The sequence below is a fragment of the Hippocampus guttulatus genome, chromosome 19, assembly GCF_054856545.1.
Source record: "Hippocampus guttulatus isolate MCC_2025c chromosome 19, RoL_Hgut_1.0, whole genome shotgun sequence".
NCBI classification, from domain to species: domain Eukaryota; kingdom Metazoa; phylum Chordata; class Actinopteri; order Syngnathiformes; family Syngnathidae; genus Hippocampus; species Hippocampus guttulatus.
The window spans coordinates 7,984,854-8,004,271 of NC_141279.1; the positions used below are offsets into that span (position 1 = coordinate 7,984,854).

A 19,418-nucleotide genomic window follows, 5' to 3' on the forward strand; every position below is an offset into this window, starting at 1 on the left:
CTCATAATTGCACAAAAACACAGAGACACTGTTAGATACACATTCGTAGAAGCAAGATAGAAGAAGACGCCTCGGGATAGTGACACACACACACACGCACACGCACGGTGTTGCATACAAATGGACAGGAAGCTGGATTGCTGGTCTCCTAGCAACAGAGTGGTGGATGCACTTGAGGAGGCGGGACTTGTGAAATCAGCATGAAAATGACACCTAATCAGTCAGTCAGTCAGTGTGACTGTGTTTGCGCACATTACTGTACATGCGTGTTTGTGTGTGTGTGTTTGAAGTCATGACTCAGTAATTTGTAGTCCATCAGTGATTGGCTGGTCCATGCATCTTACATTTCCATGGTAACAAGGGTCACACAAATGCAAACGCACACATGCACACGCATCCATTAGTGTATGGTCAAGTGGTCTGTCAGGAACATGTTTCCTGTGAGGCCTTGGGTGCAAATTGCTTTTAAGTGTAACAGCACAAGGACACACACACACACACACACACAGACACACACACGCACACACACACGCACACACACACACTGACCGGTTGATTGACCAAGAGTTGTGTCCCAATAATTTTTCTGATTGTGCGGCTTGTAAACATATATTTTTTGGTGTGTTTGTGTCGTCTGCGTACAGGCAGTGGAAACCAATCTGGCCTCCAAGGACAGCCACTGGGTGTTTGTTAACGAGGTAAGCTCATCAATACCTTTTATGACTTTATCAATGTACACAATGCAGAGTACGTGACTTGATTAGATTTTTTTTTCACAGCCGTAGTCGCGCAGCAATTTTAGCCGTTTTCCACTCTCCTTTCATCATCCAAGTGTCAATGTTTGTAGCCTATTAACAGTGTTAATGAGTGTGTGTGTGTGTGTGTGTGTGTGTGTGTGTGTGGGTGTGTGTGTGTGTTGACACATACCGCGGGCGGAATCCCACTTTCCTGACAACCGCATCAAAGTGACGCTTTAACTAATCACACTGAGCGTTTGTTAATGAACACGAAGAGCGAACGCTCCCCGAAGACCATCGAGACGCTTCAGACTCGTTGCATTTCTTAAGGAAAATTACTGGAAAATAGAAATGACAACCAAGGATGTCCGATAACGTCCAACAAAACGCCGAGCACTCCAAGCGCAACATGCTAATTTGTAATGCTGGAATCCCCTTGCGTATATTCCCGATTTGTGTCCGAAAAGTAGCAACAATTATGAAAATACTGCAAACAACAACATTTTGCAAAGCTGTGGCTGACAACGACACATTAACTTCAACATGCTAACCTGTCATCTGATAACATATAACAACATATGAAGGACACGAACAATCTTTTTGATGACGCGTTTTTCCAAAGCAACATATCGATAGAGAACACACGAGGCCTTAGAACAGAGCCTTGAGGAGCGCCATTGAACACACGGAGTCAATGCTTGGTTTAAGCACGCCGTAAGTCATATCATCTTGCTCGACATATTCATTAATGATACCCTTGGCAGAGCTAACATCCACGTTTTTTTTTTCGTAATGATCCCAAACCACTCTCCTCATTGTCTATTACGTTGTCTTCCCAATTAAACCACAAACCGATATGAAGCTTAGTTCCTGTTTGGATGGCTATCCGTGAGCCAAATTGTTTAGTTAATGTAGCCGCTGACTAAAATCCTATGAGAGTCAAGTCATGTGCCATTTGAAAGTCACCGTTTTTGAGCCTCTGAAGCGCTAATGAGATGATTAGCAGACAAAGGGAGGAGAAAGTTGCTCGCCGGCCCGCGTCCGCTCGCTCATCCATCTTCCTCCGCTCGCCTTTCATCCGCCAACGCATGCAGGGGAGACCAATCGCTAACCGGCGGAGAAGGGGTGGTGGGTCGGGGAGCAGCGGGGATGAGGGAGCCATTCAGATGGGAGGCGGGGGGTGGATTAAGAGGTGAAGGCCTCTTTGATAAACAATTAGGAGAACAATGGTGGCGAAAATAAGAACTGGGGAAATAAGCCGTCTGTTTTTCTTTCAGATAAACCAGAATGTTCGAGCGCCAGAAGCTCTCGCAATATGACTAGGAGGGGGCGGAAAAATACGTAGTTGCAAATAAAGTATGGTGAAACTGTAACTCGACTGGAGTGCTTTTATTTTGAAGGCCTACCTTTTGTCATGCGGTTGCCCCAACTTGTAAGAGTGTTGCCGACTAGACTGGGAGCCTTTTGAGTTGTCGATAAAAGAAAACGCCTTGCCGTCTGTTGAAGCCTTTTTTCACAATTTGACCTAAGGTCCGAGTTTGATGAAGACGGCAAGAAACAGAACCTCATTAGAATTTCCGAAACAACAACTCTGAATAGGTTGAGGTTTTTCTTTGGACGAGTCCAACCTCCTGCTGCTTTACGAAGCAACAATGCCAACTCCCGTGCTAGCTTGCATTATTACAATGTCTGCCCACTTCTCAAAAAAAAACCAAAAAAACTGTTCCAGGGCATTTCGTTGCGTGCCAATGGCAACATCACATCAAACCATCAACACGTTGCGGGCGAGTGCACTCAGCCCAAAACGGCCCGACTTTTATAGTCACAAGAGAGGCGTATGATGAGCCCAAAACATTAGCATCCATTTGCTGCAGCCAAATGGATGCTAATGCGCTGATTAGCTTGTTTTTCATGCTGGGAGAAATAAGCTCCATCAAGGCATCAGCACGTGCCGTGTTTGCTCACACTTCCGTTCTCTCTCTGTGTGTGTAGGTATGTGTGTGCGAGGAGGGGGCACACGCATCATGCTATGTGTTAGCCTGCAGCTAACTAAAACTGGCCTGCATGTCACATCTCCCTCCTCCGAATTACGTGGTGCCTCAAATGAGGTCTTTGCGTGCATTTCACAAATCAGGAACTCCTCGCGGTTACGCTGAATAACTGCATGGCATATGACATGTCACATGACTGACATCGAGAACGTAAAGCGTGTCATGAAAGTTTTGGCTTCTGAACAAATGTTCTGCCGTCCCCTTTGCCACCGCAGGAAATCAGCGACACGGAGATCCTGGAGCTGACCCATAGCGCACTGGGGCGCATGACGGTCGTTCGCCAGATTTTCCCGCTGTGGAAAGACGGCGGGGCGCGATGTATGAGACACAACCATCGCATCTCGTCGCTGCTGTGCGACCCTCAGGAAGGATACCTGCACAACCTGGAGGTAACGACTGGTTGCTAAAGTTAGATCATCGCTCTGAAGATCGCCAGCCTGTCGAAACATTGGTCTAAAGTTAACTACCCAGTCTCAAATTTGCTCACTGGGTCTAATTTTGGCTTGTCGGCTGAAAGTTGGTTCGTCTGTCTGAAGTTGGTTCGCGGGTCTAAGCTCGCTATTCCGTCAAAATGTAGCGGGTCCACCCGCCCTGCCTTCAGAGCCACAGATGGTTGACCTCAAAGGCACCTTCAGTGTCTTGACGTGCCGCCGTGTCCCGGCAGGTCTCGAACCTGTACCTGTATGACAGCGTGCTAATGCTGGCCAACGCCTTCTACCGGAAGCTGGAGGACAGGAAGTGGCACAGCATGGCCAGTCTCAACTGCATCAGGAAGTCCACCAAGCCCTGGAACGGAGGCTGGTCCATGCTGGAGACCATTCAAAAGGTTTGGGAGCTCACTGCTTGTCTGTCGGCAGCCAAATACCAACAACTACACCCCCCCCCCCCCTCCCCTCCACGCAAAGAATGAATGAGAAGCTACTCAGTCAGCACAAAGATAGCTGATCAGTTGAAATTTAATGTGGAGTTTATTATCCATTCACGAAAGGTCACTGTTTTTTTTGACGTATGCGCTCCATAACAAATGTTTTGACTTTTTGAGAGTGTAAAGAAAATAAGCTTGTGTCGGACGATTTTTCCCTTCCGCTGACAGCTGCTGCAACCTTTGCTGCTGACGGAGGAACGTTTTTTTTTTTGGGGAAAATACATTCACACTGACGGCTGCCTGCGCTGCTACACCAGCTAATGGAAGCCATGAAATGTCATGTCATCCACCGGCAAACCAAAAAAAGAAAACACGGTTCCGCTCAGACGTGCCGCGCATGAAATCATCGCCGCTGATGACTCGTGATGGCCGCATCGTGATCACTGATGACACTTGAAAGGCGCCACATTGTGGAAAATTGACTTTTGTGTACAAAAATAGTCGTCTTGTAAACTGGAGTCTGCTATTAGCCCATCAGGGGGCGGGAGGGGGGGGACAAATATTAAACACCCAAGTAAATTTTTAGTAGGGCTGTTGTAACGTCGGCGTTGAACTTGGCGCTGCGTCGCCAGGGCAACATCACGGGGCTGACGGGCACCATGGACTTCAAAGACAGAGGCGCCAACGCTCACGTCCACTTCGAGATCCTCGGCACCAGTTTCAGCGAGACCTTCGGCAAGGACGTCAAGAGGGTGAGTGGACGCCGTCTGCGGGTGCTAAAACGCTTGTTAACACCAAATGGTTCCATTGTTACCATTTGGACTGTCAACATCTCGTTGCCATGGCAATAGTGACGTCACGGCTCGAATCCCACGCTACTTCATACCATAACTTCCTGCTTGACAGCCATAGTCAGAAGTCACAGCAACACCTAGTGGTGTGGCATGCACAATGCGCCTCTCTCTCTTGCATGTACACACTGGCGTCGTTCGACTTGATAACCGTGTGTTGCACTCGAAAGCACCTTCCTTCTCGCTTTCTTTCATTAAACACGGATGTGGAAATGACACCCAGTCTCATACGCAGGCATCCCCATTGCGGTGATTTAGCGGCTTGTGGGGTCCACGTGTCAGTGCGTGCACACACGCTTCAGAGTTGCCGCAGTAATGAAGATTTAATCATCTGGCCTCTCATTCTGAGTTATTAGTCCCTCTGTACTTTATAATGGCCATCCTCTTCTCACACACACACACACACACACACACACTGGTTGAGCGTTAATAGAGCACTCATGGAAACACAGACGTATTATTGTTATTAGCATGCTGGTGCTCAGTCAAGTGTTTTACACGCATGCTCATTAATATGTGCGCTCATTAATATGCATGCTTACGAACATGCTTGTCTGCATGTGTTCATCTGCCTTGATCTGATTGAACAGCTCTCCACTCATTCGTTTAGCTCATTTCGACATGTGGAGATGAAGCGCGTCCTAATCCATCACGCCGATCGCATCACATTTTTGGAAACGTGTCGATAAGGGTGGGAAAAGTGTGGGTGTTGAACCTTTTCACCGGGAACAACATGGGCATAAACACCTGCATAACTGCTGATTTTCTGGAGCAGATGCAGCTTTCACCGTGCCGGCTCGGTTAGCTTGTTTTTGCTAATCGGCGCCAGCCACTTCGCGCTCTTTACGGGTGGCGCCATCTTAACGGCGGGCGGTGCGGTCATTAAGGAACAATAACGGCTGTGCTCGCGTCAGCTAACGAGGCTAATTAACTCCCGTCACGTCACGCCGCCAGCTCTGCTCGCTTATTAGCAGCGGCGGCTAATGTGCGCTTGGTTATCTTTTGTTGCCAGCGATCACAACGAGGACAAAGTGCACCAAAAGGCGCTACTCGCACCCGCGTTGCGAGCACAAACTTTGACACAAAGCTGACAAAAGGGATCGAACAGTGAGGATTTTGCTCACCTGTGTTGCCGTGATTCAAACAGCAACGTGTTTGAATCCAGCTGACACGCACAATCAGGAGTCGGTGCGCCCGCAGTTCCGCCAGACTCATTCCGTTGCGTGTCTTGTTTTTCCTTGTTGCCAGTTGGCTACATGGGACGCGGTGCACGGCCTGAACGGCAGCCTGAAGGAGAGCCGGATCGAGAGCGGCATGCAAGGAGTCACCGTCAAAGTGGTCACGTTGCTGGTACGCAAATCCTTTTGCACCCTGGACTGGAAGGACTCGAAATGTGTTTAAAACAACCCAAGTCCGTCAAGCTTAATGCTAGCACATTATTGTAAAGTGTCCTTGGGTGTCTTGAAAGGCGCTTATAAATAAAATGTATTATTATTATTATTATTATTGTGGGGGAAAACCTGCTCTTGAGCAGTGATGGAACTCGCTGAATGCACAGGAGTGTATTCTTTATCCTCTGCAAAGAATGACACACGTAATTACAACTTAGTGACTGACAGACAAGTGATGAGCCCCAGATGGCTAGTTCTTTACATTCCATTTAATTTTGCTTTTTGAAGCAAAATATGATCATGCTATGCTTTTCTGATTTCAAAACACATTGCAATCATTTGGGGTTTTTTGGGGGGGCGGTGGGGGGGGGAAGGTCATGTGAACAGAACCACAAAGACGAGGGTAAAAAGTTTGTGTGTGACAAATCCCCTTCTTTTTGGGGAAGGCGGTGTGCGACAGTGCGAGTGTTTGAGCTTGATTGGCAGCTCAGCTTTTAATGATTTTGGGAGAAACAAACAAGTGAGTGTTTTTCTTCCTGAGCTCCACCGAGCGAGTCTGCACCTCGGTCGGCCACCCCGCGCTCATATTAGAGCCTCGTCACGGATACTACACCTCACCGCCGCCCCCACCTCCCCTCCGGCATGTCCCCGCCCCCTCCCCCGCATCTCTTGACCGCCTAAGTCCTGTCCAGCTTGGTCAAGGTAGCACTTGAGGAATCAAAACAGACACTCACTGGACACTTCATTAGGTACCCTCTCTCCGGGTATTCTGAGTGTTCTTCTTGAAAATAAAAGATCTTGTAAATCTCCCATCTGAGAGGTCTTGTAAATGTGAGATTTCTTCTCGTGAATGTTGTCGTGACGGCTCTTCTCGCGAATGTCCTTCTCGCAGGAGGACCCGTTTGTGATGGTGGCCGAGAACATCCTGGGCCAGCCCAAACGGTACAAAGGCTTCTCCATCGACGTGCTGGACGCCCTCGCCAAGATCCTGGGCTTCAAGTACGACATCTACCAGGTGAGCGTTCCCTCGCGCCGCTTCCTGTTGACCTCCGCGTCTGAGCTCTCAACCCCGTTCCTCCAGGTGTCCGACAGCAAATACGGATCTCGGCTGCCCAACGGCTCCTGGAACGGCATGATCGGCGACCTCATCAACAAGGTGAACCGTTGACTCGCCGCCAAACACGCGCAAAAACACCATCGATTCTGTTTTGTCATCTTTTGAAGTCACCGGTGGAATCAAAATACCGTATTGTCGTCCGTGACAGAGAGCCGACCTGGCCGTGTCGGCCGTCACCATCACGCCGGAGCGTGAGAACGTGGTGGACTTCAGCAAGCGCTACCTAGACTACAGCGTGGGCATCCTGCTGCGGAAGCCCGAAGAGAAGATCAACATCTTCTCGCTCTTCGTGCCTTTCGACTTGGCCGTGTGGGCCTGCATCGCCGCCGCCATCCCGGTGGTGGGCGTCCTCATCTTCCTACTCAACAGGCTGCAGGCGCTACGCTCGTCGGCCGCGCAGAACGCCCCCCCGGGCCCGACCGCCAACGGCTCGGCATCCGGATCCCTGCACAGCGCCATTTGGATCGTCTACGGGGCCTTTGTGCAGCAAGGTGGGGCCCACTTTTCACGCGCCCGCAGATGATGGGGTGGTCAAAAGGAGAGCGCGAAGCCCAAAAAAAGCGCTTTCAATACGAGACTGCATCGATGTGTTGTCGACGCGTTCGTAGGCGGCGACGGCGTGGTGAGCTCGGTGGCGCTGAGAATCGTCATGGGCAGCTGGTGGCTCTTCACACTCATCGTGTGCTCGTCGTACACGGCCAACCTGGCGGCGTACCTCACCGTGTCCCGGATGGACCACGCCATACGGTAAGTGCACTCCGGGGCGGCGGAAAGCAATTAGGGGTGCGAGCGCCGGGCGCTGCCGAGATCCTCTCGGAATTGCCGCCCGTTATTTTCCCAACCAATGAATCACCTTCAACATGCGCGCAAACTCTGCAACTTTGCCAAGTGCGTTTATTCTGCTGAAAATGTATTTTAGGAAGCTTACAAAAAAAAAAAAACGAATAAATCCGCCCCTGCTGCCAGTTTGATTGATTGATCGAGATAAAAGTGTCAAGGACACTTTGCTCGAAATTGAACAGGAAGTCGCTCAGTTTGGGCGAAAACAGATGGACGAAAGTTAGCCCCCGACGCAGTTCACTGATCAGCATGAAATTGTCTTTCACAAGCGGAAACAAGTCTCATGGACCCGCGGCCAAAACCAAACAGGAATGTCATCCATTGTGGGCTGAAGCACCTTTTGCTCAGTGATCTCCAGGGCTCGTTCTTTGACAGTCGTCGTCGCTCGCAAGTGTTCATTTGCTGGCTCGCAACTTCTCCCCGTCGCGCGTGCCAAGCGACCCGGCTGGTCACTTCATGGCTGTCACGTTGCATCAAAGCGAACGCGGCCTCGCTTCGTTTTCTTTCAGTCAACATGATTTGTCCGACAGGCGTCCACGGGCGTCCTGCTTCCGTCACTCTTTTGTCATTCGCCCATTCCGAGCCGAGAAGATGGCGGTCGCGCTCCTCCTTCCCCCGGGATGAAGACATCCGCGCTTGACGTTTCCATCAGAAGCACACGTGAAGATAGACCTGCTATGTAATCCAATGAATGCCTGAGTGGACATTTTCCCGAGACGCCGCCTGGTGAAGAGCGCCTCGGCACGCGAAGTCTTTCGTTCCACGGATAGGACACACTAATGGCTGGACCCGACGCGCTTTTAATGACACGCCGCCTCTCATGTTGCTGTCTTCTGCAGCTTGTAAGAGCGCCGACGGTCGCACCTGCGCAGCAGCCTCCCCGGGAAGTCATGGAAGTGGAAAAATGGCAGCGGGACAGAACAAAGGAAAGCTTCTGGATGTAGTTCATCGCTTACACTAACAACATGGCTGCAAGCTGAGAAGAGCTGTTTTTCAGGAGCGCAGTTGTCAGCTCGCAAGCGCCTTGAGAAACAAATTCCGTCCGAGTAACCCCCAACTGTCACTCAACTTTGCCCGTTGGAATGAATAGAAAAGCTATTTATCCGTTCCAGAGACAAACGTTTTCACAAGCAAAAATAGCAATCTGTCAATTTTTACTTCATCAAAACACACAGTAAAAAAAAAAAAATCAAATGAATTTCTCACTGGGCTCGACCATATTTACCGTTGCAGGTCCTTCCAGGACCTGTCGCGGCAGATGGACGTGGACTACGGCACGGTGAGGGACTCGGCCGTGTACGACTACTTCCGCAACAAAGGCACCAACCCTCTGGAGCAGGACAGCACGTACGCCGAGCTGTGGCGGACCGTCAGCAAGAACGGCGGCCTGGACTACTCGGTGTCCAGCCCCTCCGAGGGCATACGCAAGGTCAGCTCCGCTCGCCGACAACTAACTTTGGCCAATGTGGGAAGCAACCCCTTACAAAAAGAAGCACATATGGCTGGATCGGTACTCAAAAAAAAAAAAAAAAAAAAAAAAAAAACGTTTCCCACAATCCACCTGTCTGAGCTGCTCCAGCACTAGCATAAATCACTTGGATATAATCACTTGGAAGTGGGCCTTCCGGGGATCTTTTTTTTTTTTGGACTGTTGATCGACATTGATGTGAGCAGATTAGCCCACAGATTGTCCCATTAGCTGAAAAAAAAACGGTTGCCATGTCGACCGTGCATGTCTCCACGCAGGCCAAGAAGAGCGCGTACGCCTTCCTGTGGGACATGGCGGCGTTGGAGTACGCGGCGCTGACCGACGACGACTGCGCCGTCACCGTGTCGGGCAGCGGCGTCAGCAGCAAAGGCTACGGCATCGCCATGCAGCACGGCAGCCCCTACCGGGACCTCTTCTCCCAAAAGTAAGGCCACACCCCAATCGCCCAAATCGCGCCGACATGAAACGCATCACGCCTGTGTCACTTAGGGAGTCAATGAACGCATCACGTTGGAGCCAGTGAGACTGTCATTGAATGCATCGCGACCATCACTGGTGGTGTGATCGACCGTTTATCGGAAGATGCGGGTGTCCTTGAATGCATGGCGAGGCTGCCAAATCTCTGTCCAGCCATTGAACGCATCACGGGAGTGCTCGGTCACTTCGGGCGCCTTTGAACGCATCACAGATGTATCCGTTTGACTGTCGGCGAGGATGCCTTGAATGCATCACAATTTGTCCTGTAGGCGTGCCATTGAACGCAACGCAGCACAAAACATTGAACGTGTTACAACTGCGTTGTACGGGTGTCATTGAAGGCATCGCAGCTTTCTTGTGATGACAAACAAGTCAGTCAGCATCAACTTGTCTTGTCCAAATGAGTCAAAGATTTTGGACAGCGATGTTCCGTTTTGCCGTGACGACCTCAAAGGTCCCCAAATCCAAGAAGGATGGTGAGGAGTGCCACTCGGACTTTATTTTTTTTCTCACGTCTCAGGAAAAAAATGCTGCAGGCAGAAAAATGTGTTTTTTTCCCCGTGTGAGGAGAAGTTTTTGTTAAAGTCAGTCAAGCAGAAACGCACACCTCGAAAAAATCCTGCCATGTTAGACACGCTCGCCTCTTTGTGAGACATTTGGAGAAAATTCATGTGAGCGCCTCTGTCTTCATCCCGGCAAATTGATCCCAAAGTGAGTTGAGGAATCATTTGGTTAAATCTCCACTTTGCATCAGCAACAAAACTTCTCACCCGTCTCGTATCGATCGCGCAAAGGCCAAGCAGACAAACACCAGCGTGAGTGGGGGAAAAAACCTCCGTCAGGTCGTGCAATGTCACACCGCCGACTTTCCACCATGGCCCCTGTTGCTATGGAAACAACAGACTGTCACCTTCCGAGAAGATTGAACGTGCGGTGCGTTGTTCGACGTAATGTGACCTTCCACTGCCAATCTGTAAACAGTTTATCCTCGTCAAGACAACAAACTTTTAAAGGATGGGCAAGCGCTCACGGCGAGGGGTGCCCTTGAACGCATCACCAGTTTGTAGGGTCACTGAATGCTAGGTTGCGTGGGACCGTCCTCTTGCTCCTTCACATCTTCAGCATCATGTTACCATGGCGACACCCTGCTACCTTGACTTGAAGCCATTCCGCCACCAAACCTCTGCCTCAAATCAACCCCCCCCCCCCCATTGGAACAAATTGAAATTCCTTTCATCTATTCCAGCCCGGAAAAAAATAAACTGCCCACATTATCTTTTTTTTGAGGGGGAGCAATCATTGACTGGCTGCCATTTTCCAAGCAGAGTTGCACATATTGCAAGCCATTGTCATCAGAATATTGTGTTCCGTGACCACAGTCAGACCAAAAGCTCCCAAAAGTAGACTTTCACCAGAAAAAAAAGGGTTTCCAGCTTTTTTTCCGTTCTTTAGTAATCAGCAGTAGACGAGTAGTAGACTTTGACACGTATATATATATTTTTTCTCTTGTGACACCCGATAAAATTAGAAAAACAGGACGGAGAAGGGGCTTTTGCTGGCCAAATTGACATGACCAAGAAACGTCATCGCAACGCTGACTCACCCCGTGACTCATGTCAGACGTCCGGCTTATTTACAAAATTCTTGTCAGGAGAATTTAGCGGGAGATTATAACAATCCCCCCCACGCGGGTGTCGTCCCAAATGGGAGCCGAAAAGGTCAAGCGCTCAACCTAAGGGAGGACAAATTGATCGTGACGGTCTTCGCCGTCCTGCGGTAGGCGTCCCGCGGTGCCTCCGGGTTCAACGTGCCGCTCAGGGATGGCCGATCCTCTGCTCGCTCTCGTTAATCCGCGCGCCTCTAGGGATTGCCCTGTGAGTAAAGGCAAAGTTCCTCGCAAGAAGCTCAGCCGGGATGTGCCACCTGTGAAAGTGAGGCCACAAGCGCAGACAACATCTCCGCCAAGGGGGAAAAAAATGACTCAGAAATGAGATTCTTTTTACAGAAGCACATGTAATGCTTTGCTGCCCTCTTGGCGCAAGAGAACGGCAGTATGTTGAGGTGCGTGGAGGAGCTTCATTTTGACGTAAGCCGTGCTTTGGTGCCATCTCGTGGCGTATTGCTGGCAAGGAACTATGTGAAAGGGAGTTGAAGAGCTTCATTTCCAGAAAGGCCAGCGCTCTTGCAGACATCTTGGTGTCTAGGAACTATCTTGAAGTGAGTTGAGGCGATTGATTTCAATAAAAGTACTGCAGGTTAACGGAATTGACCATAAAGGTTTGAATAATTACCGTAAACACCCTCCCTGAGCAGCAACACCGGCGATGAACAGTAAAAACTGGATGAGAAAAAAAATCTACCTGAAAAATCAACTTGTCCGCATTGTTAGTTGGCATCGGCGCATGGCGCCCCCGCCCCCCACGCCATCCCCCCTCTCCGAGCTGCTGCAGTAACAAAGAAGCCAAATCAATGGAGTCGCTCTCAAGCAGTGAAATAACACAGCGGCCGACCTCGGGCTACTCCAGATGACGCTTAATGAGAGATGATTGCTTGCAAATGATTGAAAATCCTCCTTGCCCACCTCCGCCCCCCCCCACCCCCAAACATTGATTATCGCTGTCTGATCCACCCCGTAATGAGATCGCAATTACAATGGTGGCGACGAACTGGCCGCCTTGTTACACCGCCCTGTATCGCCGCGTTGCGCACCGCCCGCACATCAACACGCCGCCGGAAAAAAACAAAACAAAAGACGACGCATCACATTGGGGTGTGCATGAGGTGTGCGTGTGTGAAGGGGGCGGGCGATCCCGGGTGTTGCTGACCAGTGTTTTTGTGCGTGCCATCCAGGATCCTGGAGCTGCAGGAGAAGGGTGATCTGGACATCCTGAAGCAGAAATGGTGGCCCCGCGCGGGCCGCTGCGACCTGAGCAGCCACGCCAGCGCGCACCCGGACGGCCGCTCGCTCAAGCTGCACAGCTTCGCCGGCGTCTTCTGCATCCTGGCCGCCGGGCTGCTGCTGGCCTGCCTGGTGGCCGGCCTGGAGGCCTGGTGGAGCGGCGACGGCTGCCGCCGCCGCGCAGCCAAAGAGGTGACCGAGCTCGGGCCCGCCGGCCGGCGGGGCGGCCGCGCCGCCGCGCTCTACTTTAAGGATCCCGCCCGAGCCGGCCCCAACTTATTGGAGTTGCAGTTCACCAAGCTGTAGACGGGAGATTGCAATCATTTTTGGTCTGTCCGTGTGCCGCCGCCTCCCCATTCCATTTCCACCACATCCCACCCTTGACAATGCAAGCGCTACTTTACTCGAGACGCAGTGCATATCAGTCAAACTGTGTGTGGGAGTGCGCACGGTTATTTACACACACGCACACACACTGCAAGAGACACTCGCCGTCTCACAGAGCCACTGCACACAACACGCAGCATATCATCAACACCGATACACAATATGCAAATGCCCACATGATCAGTAAATTCAGTTTTTTTTTTTTATCCTGCCATCTGTCATATTTCCTTCATACGCCCCCCACCTCCACCACCAAACCTCATCTTGACACTGCGCATACACCCAAGTGTGTGTGTGTGTGTGTGTGTGTGTGTGTGTGAGACAGAGAGGGAATTCTACTCATTGACTGGGACTAAAATGGCTTGTCAACGCTTCCCCTTCCAAGGCTGAATTTCAGCTCCATGTCAAAGTGAGCCGTCCCAAATGAATCTTTTTCCACGTGCGTTTATTGTATCGCAGCATGGAAGTAAACGGCCAAAGATAAATCGCGTGAATCCAAAATGCTCTATTTAGTCCGCCCGGTTTGCTCATGGCGTCCTTTATCCATCATATTAAATGCCTCTCCGCCGCTAATGAAAGTTATTTACATCCCAACACATTAAACAACCCACAAAGTGCACATCAATATGTCTTAAATATAATTAAGCTTCTTTTTTTTTTTAGGGGGGGGGCATATTCCATGTTTTCCATCCCATCCCAGCAGTCCCCAACGTCATAGCTTAATTTCAGCGCGACCGCCCGAGGGCCTCCCGCGTCCAACGAGCGCCTTGAACGTCCGCCAACGCGCCGCTCGCCTCCTCCGTGGCTTTATTGTTCCCTTTTTATTCTCCTCAGTCGGCTGTGAAACACGCTGAGCCAGGAATGTCCGACACGTCTTCATAAAATCCTTCATAAGATCCCTTTTATCGTCTTCGCAAACTCCTGCGGGCATCCTCGGATCGTCGTAACATCTTCATAAAATAAAATACAGCCGCTGGACATGACGTTTGTTTAGCGTGTTGCAGTCCGACGGCAAGCCACGACAGACGCCCGCCCCGTCCCGTCTCATCTTTGTACGATTGGGGTACAGTGACCCCCGCCCCCCAGTCTGCCCTTTTGAGGTCTGCAGATTTTCATGACTGGCGATAGTGCTCAGTTTCTAATCCAAATTAGCATCAATGTTTGGTGAATTCTAAACCTTCAAAAAAAAAAAACAGCGTACAACACGACTAACCAGGATATTCGCTGTGCGACGCGGTAACACTGAATATGACTGGGGCTTCATTGGGGACCTTCTCCGCCTCTTTCCTCCCCGCCCACTGTTATTTTGCCTGCATCTCTTTCAGTAGAGCTAAGTTACGCAGGTCTGGACAACGGGTGACGGCGGGGTCCCTGGAGTAAAGCATGAGCAGCCGTCGGGGCCGCGCGGGGGGGGGGGTGCTTGGGGAGTGGCAATCACTGTTTTGTCTTCCATGTGGACGTCTTGTCTCCTCCTGTGTTTGATGCTTCCTGTGTGCTGTCGTGCAGGTCGCTAAGGATTACAGGCTGGCTTTGGTTTCGGGTCCGTTGACTTATAATGACTTTGCTTCGTCCGAGGGGAGGAGGGACATTTGGACAGACAGAGGGAGAGGCTGGCAGGAAGCGCATGCCACTGGCACAGGTCAGAATAGAGCATACATGCACGTACAAACTACTACAACAGTAAAAAATAGTCGAACGTCTTTAGTTGGTAGTCCCCCGAATAACGCTGTTGGGACTTTCTCAAGAAAGTGCACGTGAGATCTCTGGCATTGTTCCCATCCTGGCATCCCATTTTAGTCCTCAGTTTTTAGGCTGACATCTTCATAAGGTCTTGAGACTTTTTTCCAAACAAAGTCCATGCATGCGGGACTCCAGCATCGTTCCCGTCCTGACATCCCATCTCCAGTCATTAGTCCTTAATCTTGAACCTCGGCCAAATTTGATTTCAAGAGCCGGGGTGTCGGCAGGGCGCGGGGCCGGCCGGTGCTCCCGTAGCATTGGGGCGAGGGCGGCAGCGATTGCGCTGAGCCAGAAGTAAACAAAAGCGACCCATCGCCAATCTCAGCCTCTGTGTCCCCCCCGCCCGTAGGACAAGGAGGTGAACCTGGAACAGGTGCATCGGCGTATGAACAGTCTTTTGGACGAGGACTTGGTCCACAAGCAGATCCCCGGCCCCTCTATCGAGATCTCTGCGCTGGACATCGGCAGCATGCGGCCCACCCAGGCGGGCCTGATGCCCACGGGCCTCGCTGTGACCACCTTCCTGCCCAGGGAGGGGGCGCCGCCGCCATCTCTGAGCCACCCTCACCTTGGGGGGACCCTAGGCAGGACGCTACCGCCGCCGCAGCTCCCTGGCAGCACCACGCTACCGCCCCAGCTCGCGGGCACCATGCAGTGCAAGCACAGGGCGCCCAACGGGGGGCTCTTCCGCCAGAGCCCTGGCAAGGTGCCGCTCTACCAGGCAGGACCCATAGCCGCAGCCATTGACGCCACCCACAGCACCTCCATTTAGGCCTTGAGGGGCCACCCTCCCTCCCCCCACCCCTCAAAAAAGGAAGATTTTGGTTTTGGTTTTGTTTTTATCCAGCGCTCTTGACTTTTCTGGCGCACACGGGTGTAAATAACAAAAAGAACAGAGTGAGCTCCCAATGTATTTTGAATATTCTCCATTTTTGAAGTTGAGCTCGACAAAACACAAAACCACATTCAAAAAAAAAAAGATGATATATAAACTATATAAATATCTATCTCGACATGATGCCAACGTTCTGACTGCTCTCCAAGTTTAGTTGAAAAAGGACAAGGAAAAAATTCATTGTGATTTTTTTACTAAGTGCCCCGAAAAAAAAAAAAAAAAAAAAAAGCAAAACTGTTTCCATCCGCCGCCCGTTTGTTGTTAATGTCACGGTCACCTTGACAACCAACAGAAATCATCACAATCATTATCTTTAATCACCCATGTTTCATTCCCTCTCCCTAAAACGTCAAACTTCATTCGATGCTAAAATGTTTGAGAGGTCCGCGTTATTTTTATCTCGGGCCGAGATGCTCGGTACTGGGTTACCATGACAAACGCTGTTCCAAACACACAAAACTTTTTTTTTTTTTTTTTTTGTCTTTGGCAGCTTTCACTTCTCTTGTTCAACATGTTCCGTGTCGTAAGTGTGGGTTTGATTAATTCCAGCCGAGGAGGAAACGGGAGCGCCGTCACCCAAAGCGCAATGGGGCGAATCTGTCGACATGCAGCGCCCCCTGCAGCCCTGGAGGAACGAAGGAAGTGCTTTGTTCACTTTTCAACAGACCAAATGTTCAACTTTTTGAGGCACAAAAATGTAATGAGTTCATTTCAAGACATTAACCCTGTTCAGTGCTCATGAAATTCGCATCATTTTTCGGTTTAGGGCCCTCGCTCACTGGCCTTGGAGACAAGTTGACGACTCGAGTCTGAGCGACGACAACTGCGGAGAAGCCAGATTGCCAGGGAGTCTCGGTAAATTCAAACGTACAGTATCTTTTTTTTTTGTTGCAAGATCCACATCTCCATGACATTGTTGGGGACGTTACCGTGATGTCACGGACATCGCTGCGACTTCCAGGCCAATCGGTCTCTGCCCACCGCCGTCTCGGTTAAAAGGCACAACGGTAGTTTTTGGTCATCAGAGTCACGGCCGTTGCCAAAGCGTGCCGCGCGCGTTATAGAGACACCTGTTTTCACAACTGTTTTAAATTGTGGAGGGGGGACAGCATAATGTCCCCTCTGAAGTCCTAATCGTGACATTTACCAAGGCTCATTTGGCGCATTAAGCCTCGTGAATCAAGTGAAACAAACACGAAGCGCGACTTTTTTTTTTTCCTTCCGTTCCGCTCAATAAAGCAGTCCCGACCTCCTCGCCGCTATTTCCACACACCGCGCTACTCGCCTCCTCCCCGCCAGCTCTGGAAGTCCATCATAGGGAGATTCCCGAAACGAACATTAGTTCAGGCTGCCGGTTGCTTTTCCTTCACTGCCGCGAGCCGGAAAAGATGAGATCCGCTCGCTTCATGTCTGCATAGATTTCTCAGTGATCAAAGGTGGCCAAAGGTTGAGTGGAGACAACTGGACTCTTTTTGGTCGTTCAAGATTTTTCCGCTTGAATCGCAACGTGGACATTTGAGTTGTGAGGTCGTCCTATTTCCAATTCGAGTGAACCGCTGCCATTCAATTTGAAAATGCCGTCCAAATGTGTACATTAGCTTCCCTAAAACGGCCTTGCACAACTCTGTCTGCTTTGTGGGGGGGGGGGGGGGGGTGATTGGTCACAAATGTTAACAAGCCACGCCTACAATTTAAAGACGCCATCTTGACCAACCAAGTCCAGTTGCATCCGTTCAACTTTCGGCTCACGTCCACTCGCTTGTGTCCCGGGGAGGCTTTGCTTGTCTTTAGTGTTCCAACGGAGGACTTTTTATTTATCGACACGCTGCTTGGACTTTCTTATCTTTAATAAAGGAGTATGTTTACAACACGTCGGGCTCCTCCTCTTTTGAATGTCACCACCGGTCATCGCAAACGCGCTCCGGCGTCGCCGTCGTGACGCTTGCCCGCGGCTTGTCAGCTGTCCTCTGGCCTCACGCTCAACGGCGGACGCTGAGGCCGCGAAAAGGGACAACGCCCGACACGGCAAGCGTGGCGGCGGTCGGGCGAGCGGCTACAATGGGATGTTGACCGGAAGAATCAAAGATTCGTTTCGAGTTTGCATTAAGATGAAGTGTATATTTTTGAAATATTCGTTCCCCTGCTTCACTATCGACCGAGCGCTTAGGTTTTTGTCAGATGGCGATCGCTGTCGTCTCCATCCCCGATGCCGGCCGGGCGTTATGGGTAAAAGGGCTAATTACTCGCTCCGGCGCCGGCAGCTGGAAGCCATCAAAGCCGGTCCGGTTGCCGTTGCCGTGGCGGCGACGGGGCAGTTATGGGCCGAGACGCCGCCTGGTCGGGAGACGGGTCAGCGGCGGTAAATCGGCGGCGCGGTGGAGAGGAGCTCCGATTAGCACTGAAAGCACGCGGCGTGAAATGAAAGCTAAACATAAATATGCAAATGAGATGAGACAGCTGTGCTGCGGCTTCGGAGAAATGATTGCTATGTACAGTGGTGCCTTGAAATCAAATCAACTTTCGGCATTGAAATGAATGGACGTGGAATAATCCGTTCCACACCCCCGCACCCCCCAAACAACCACCCAGAATGTGGTTGATTTTTTTTTTTTTACATAAAAGAAATTATTGAACTTTACCTTACTGTATAAAAACACACAATAACATTTGCTCTCCATATACATGGAAAATGTATGCAGAAAACACGCAGAAAACACGACCATGTATGCATTCTTCTTCTGTGCTTTTGTTGGATCTCAAGGCACCGCCGTCGTCGGAGTGGCGATGCTCGTCGTACTCGTGTCCATCTTCAGATCATTATTGTCCTCATCCTCGTCATTGGTGTTTTTAAAGACGTCACAGCATCCCAACTCTGCTCAGTCCTTCTCCAATGAAATCACGACATCCCTGTCCGGACTGGCGACCAGTCCGTTCATTACCAGTGGCGTCTTCTCAGGTGTCTTGTCATCTCTTCATTTGAAAATCACTTTCCGGCGTCTTGCCAAAAATGTCAACAAAGTTGGCAAACCCGTTTAATGGCAACTGCTCATCAGCAGCTTTTTTTTTTTCGCGACATGCTGACATTTTCTCTCGCTGGCAAAACAGGATAATTGAAATAAATGACTAAATGGAGGGAAAATCGTTTGTTGGAGCATGGAAGCGAGTTTTTTGGGGCGCCGACACAGAAACTTCCAAGCCGTCACAACATTTCTCAGCCAGCTCGGCAACTTATCAGTGGTGAAGTGTCGGCGGTCTGCAGAAGGCGTTGAGATGTGACGCTGTCAAACAAATGCCATAAAGATAGGTCGCGCCCAGTGGAGACGTTTCATGACGAGAGACGTGAACGGCTGAAAAGCAAGACAAATGTGCCCGAGTGCAAATGTTGAGTCAGGACAGAATTGTCGCATTAGGGAATGGACACAGATGGAAGATCATCTGTTAGAATCTAAGCATGTCAGCTAACAGACCGAGAAGGAAAACCCTTTGTTTGCATTTTAGTATGTTAGCTAAAGAACATGAGGGAAGATTGTTGGGATTTTTAGGCAGCCGGTTAACAGACAGAGAAGGAAGTTTGTCCATTGGCGTGTTGGCACATCTGCTAACAGACAAAAAATGGAAGATCATCTTTTAGCATGCTAGCACAGCGCTAACAGATGGATGAGGACGTCTTCTTTCACCG

The 19,418-nt window shown here is 50.4% G+C and overlaps 1 protein-coding gene across 4 annotated transcripts in view; it reads left to right on the plus strand.

Moving 5' to 3' along the window:
* The window catches only part of LOC147190056 (glutamate receptor ionotropic, delta-1-like), a 48,946-nt gene extending 31,581 nt beyond the window's left edge, over nucleotides 1–17,365 (plus strand). The window contains exons 5-18 of one of the 4 annotated variants that reach the window (XR_015104144.1): nucleotides 645–698; nucleotides 3,004–3,177; nucleotides 3,453–3,614; nucleotides 4,286–4,405; nucleotides 5,753–5,854; nucleotides 6,788–7,051; nucleotides 7,161–7,503; nucleotides 7,621–7,759; nucleotides 9,086–9,281; nucleotides 9,599–9,765; nucleotides 12,669–12,909; nucleotides 14,611–14,743; nucleotides 15,194–16,436; nucleotides 16,506–17,365. Coding sequence is in view for 3 of the 4 variants with exons in the window: in XM_086139154.1 (XP_085995280.1) it covers nucleotides 645–698; nucleotides 3,004–3,177; nucleotides 3,453–3,614; nucleotides 4,286–4,405; nucleotides 5,753–5,854; nucleotides 6,788–7,051; nucleotides 7,161–7,503; nucleotides 7,621–7,759; nucleotides 9,086–9,281; nucleotides 9,599–9,765; nucleotides 12,669–12,909; nucleotides 14,611–14,743; nucleotides 15,194–15,591 (2,493 nt within the window). In the remaining variant the exon portion in view is untranslated. Of the gene's footprint in view, nucleotides 1–644; nucleotides 699–3,003; nucleotides 3,178–3,452; nucleotides 3,615–4,285; nucleotides 4,406–5,752; nucleotides 5,855–6,787; nucleotides 7,052–7,160; nucleotides 7,504–7,620; nucleotides 7,760–9,085; nucleotides 9,282–9,598; nucleotides 9,766–12,668; nucleotides 12,910–14,610; nucleotides 14,744–15,193 lie in introns of all 4 variants that reach the window. The other 3 variants (XM_086139155.1, XM_086139154.1, XM_086139156.1) reach the window with 3 other exon arrangements.
* The last annotated feature ends 2,053 nt before the right edge of the window (nucleotides 17,366–19,418 follow it).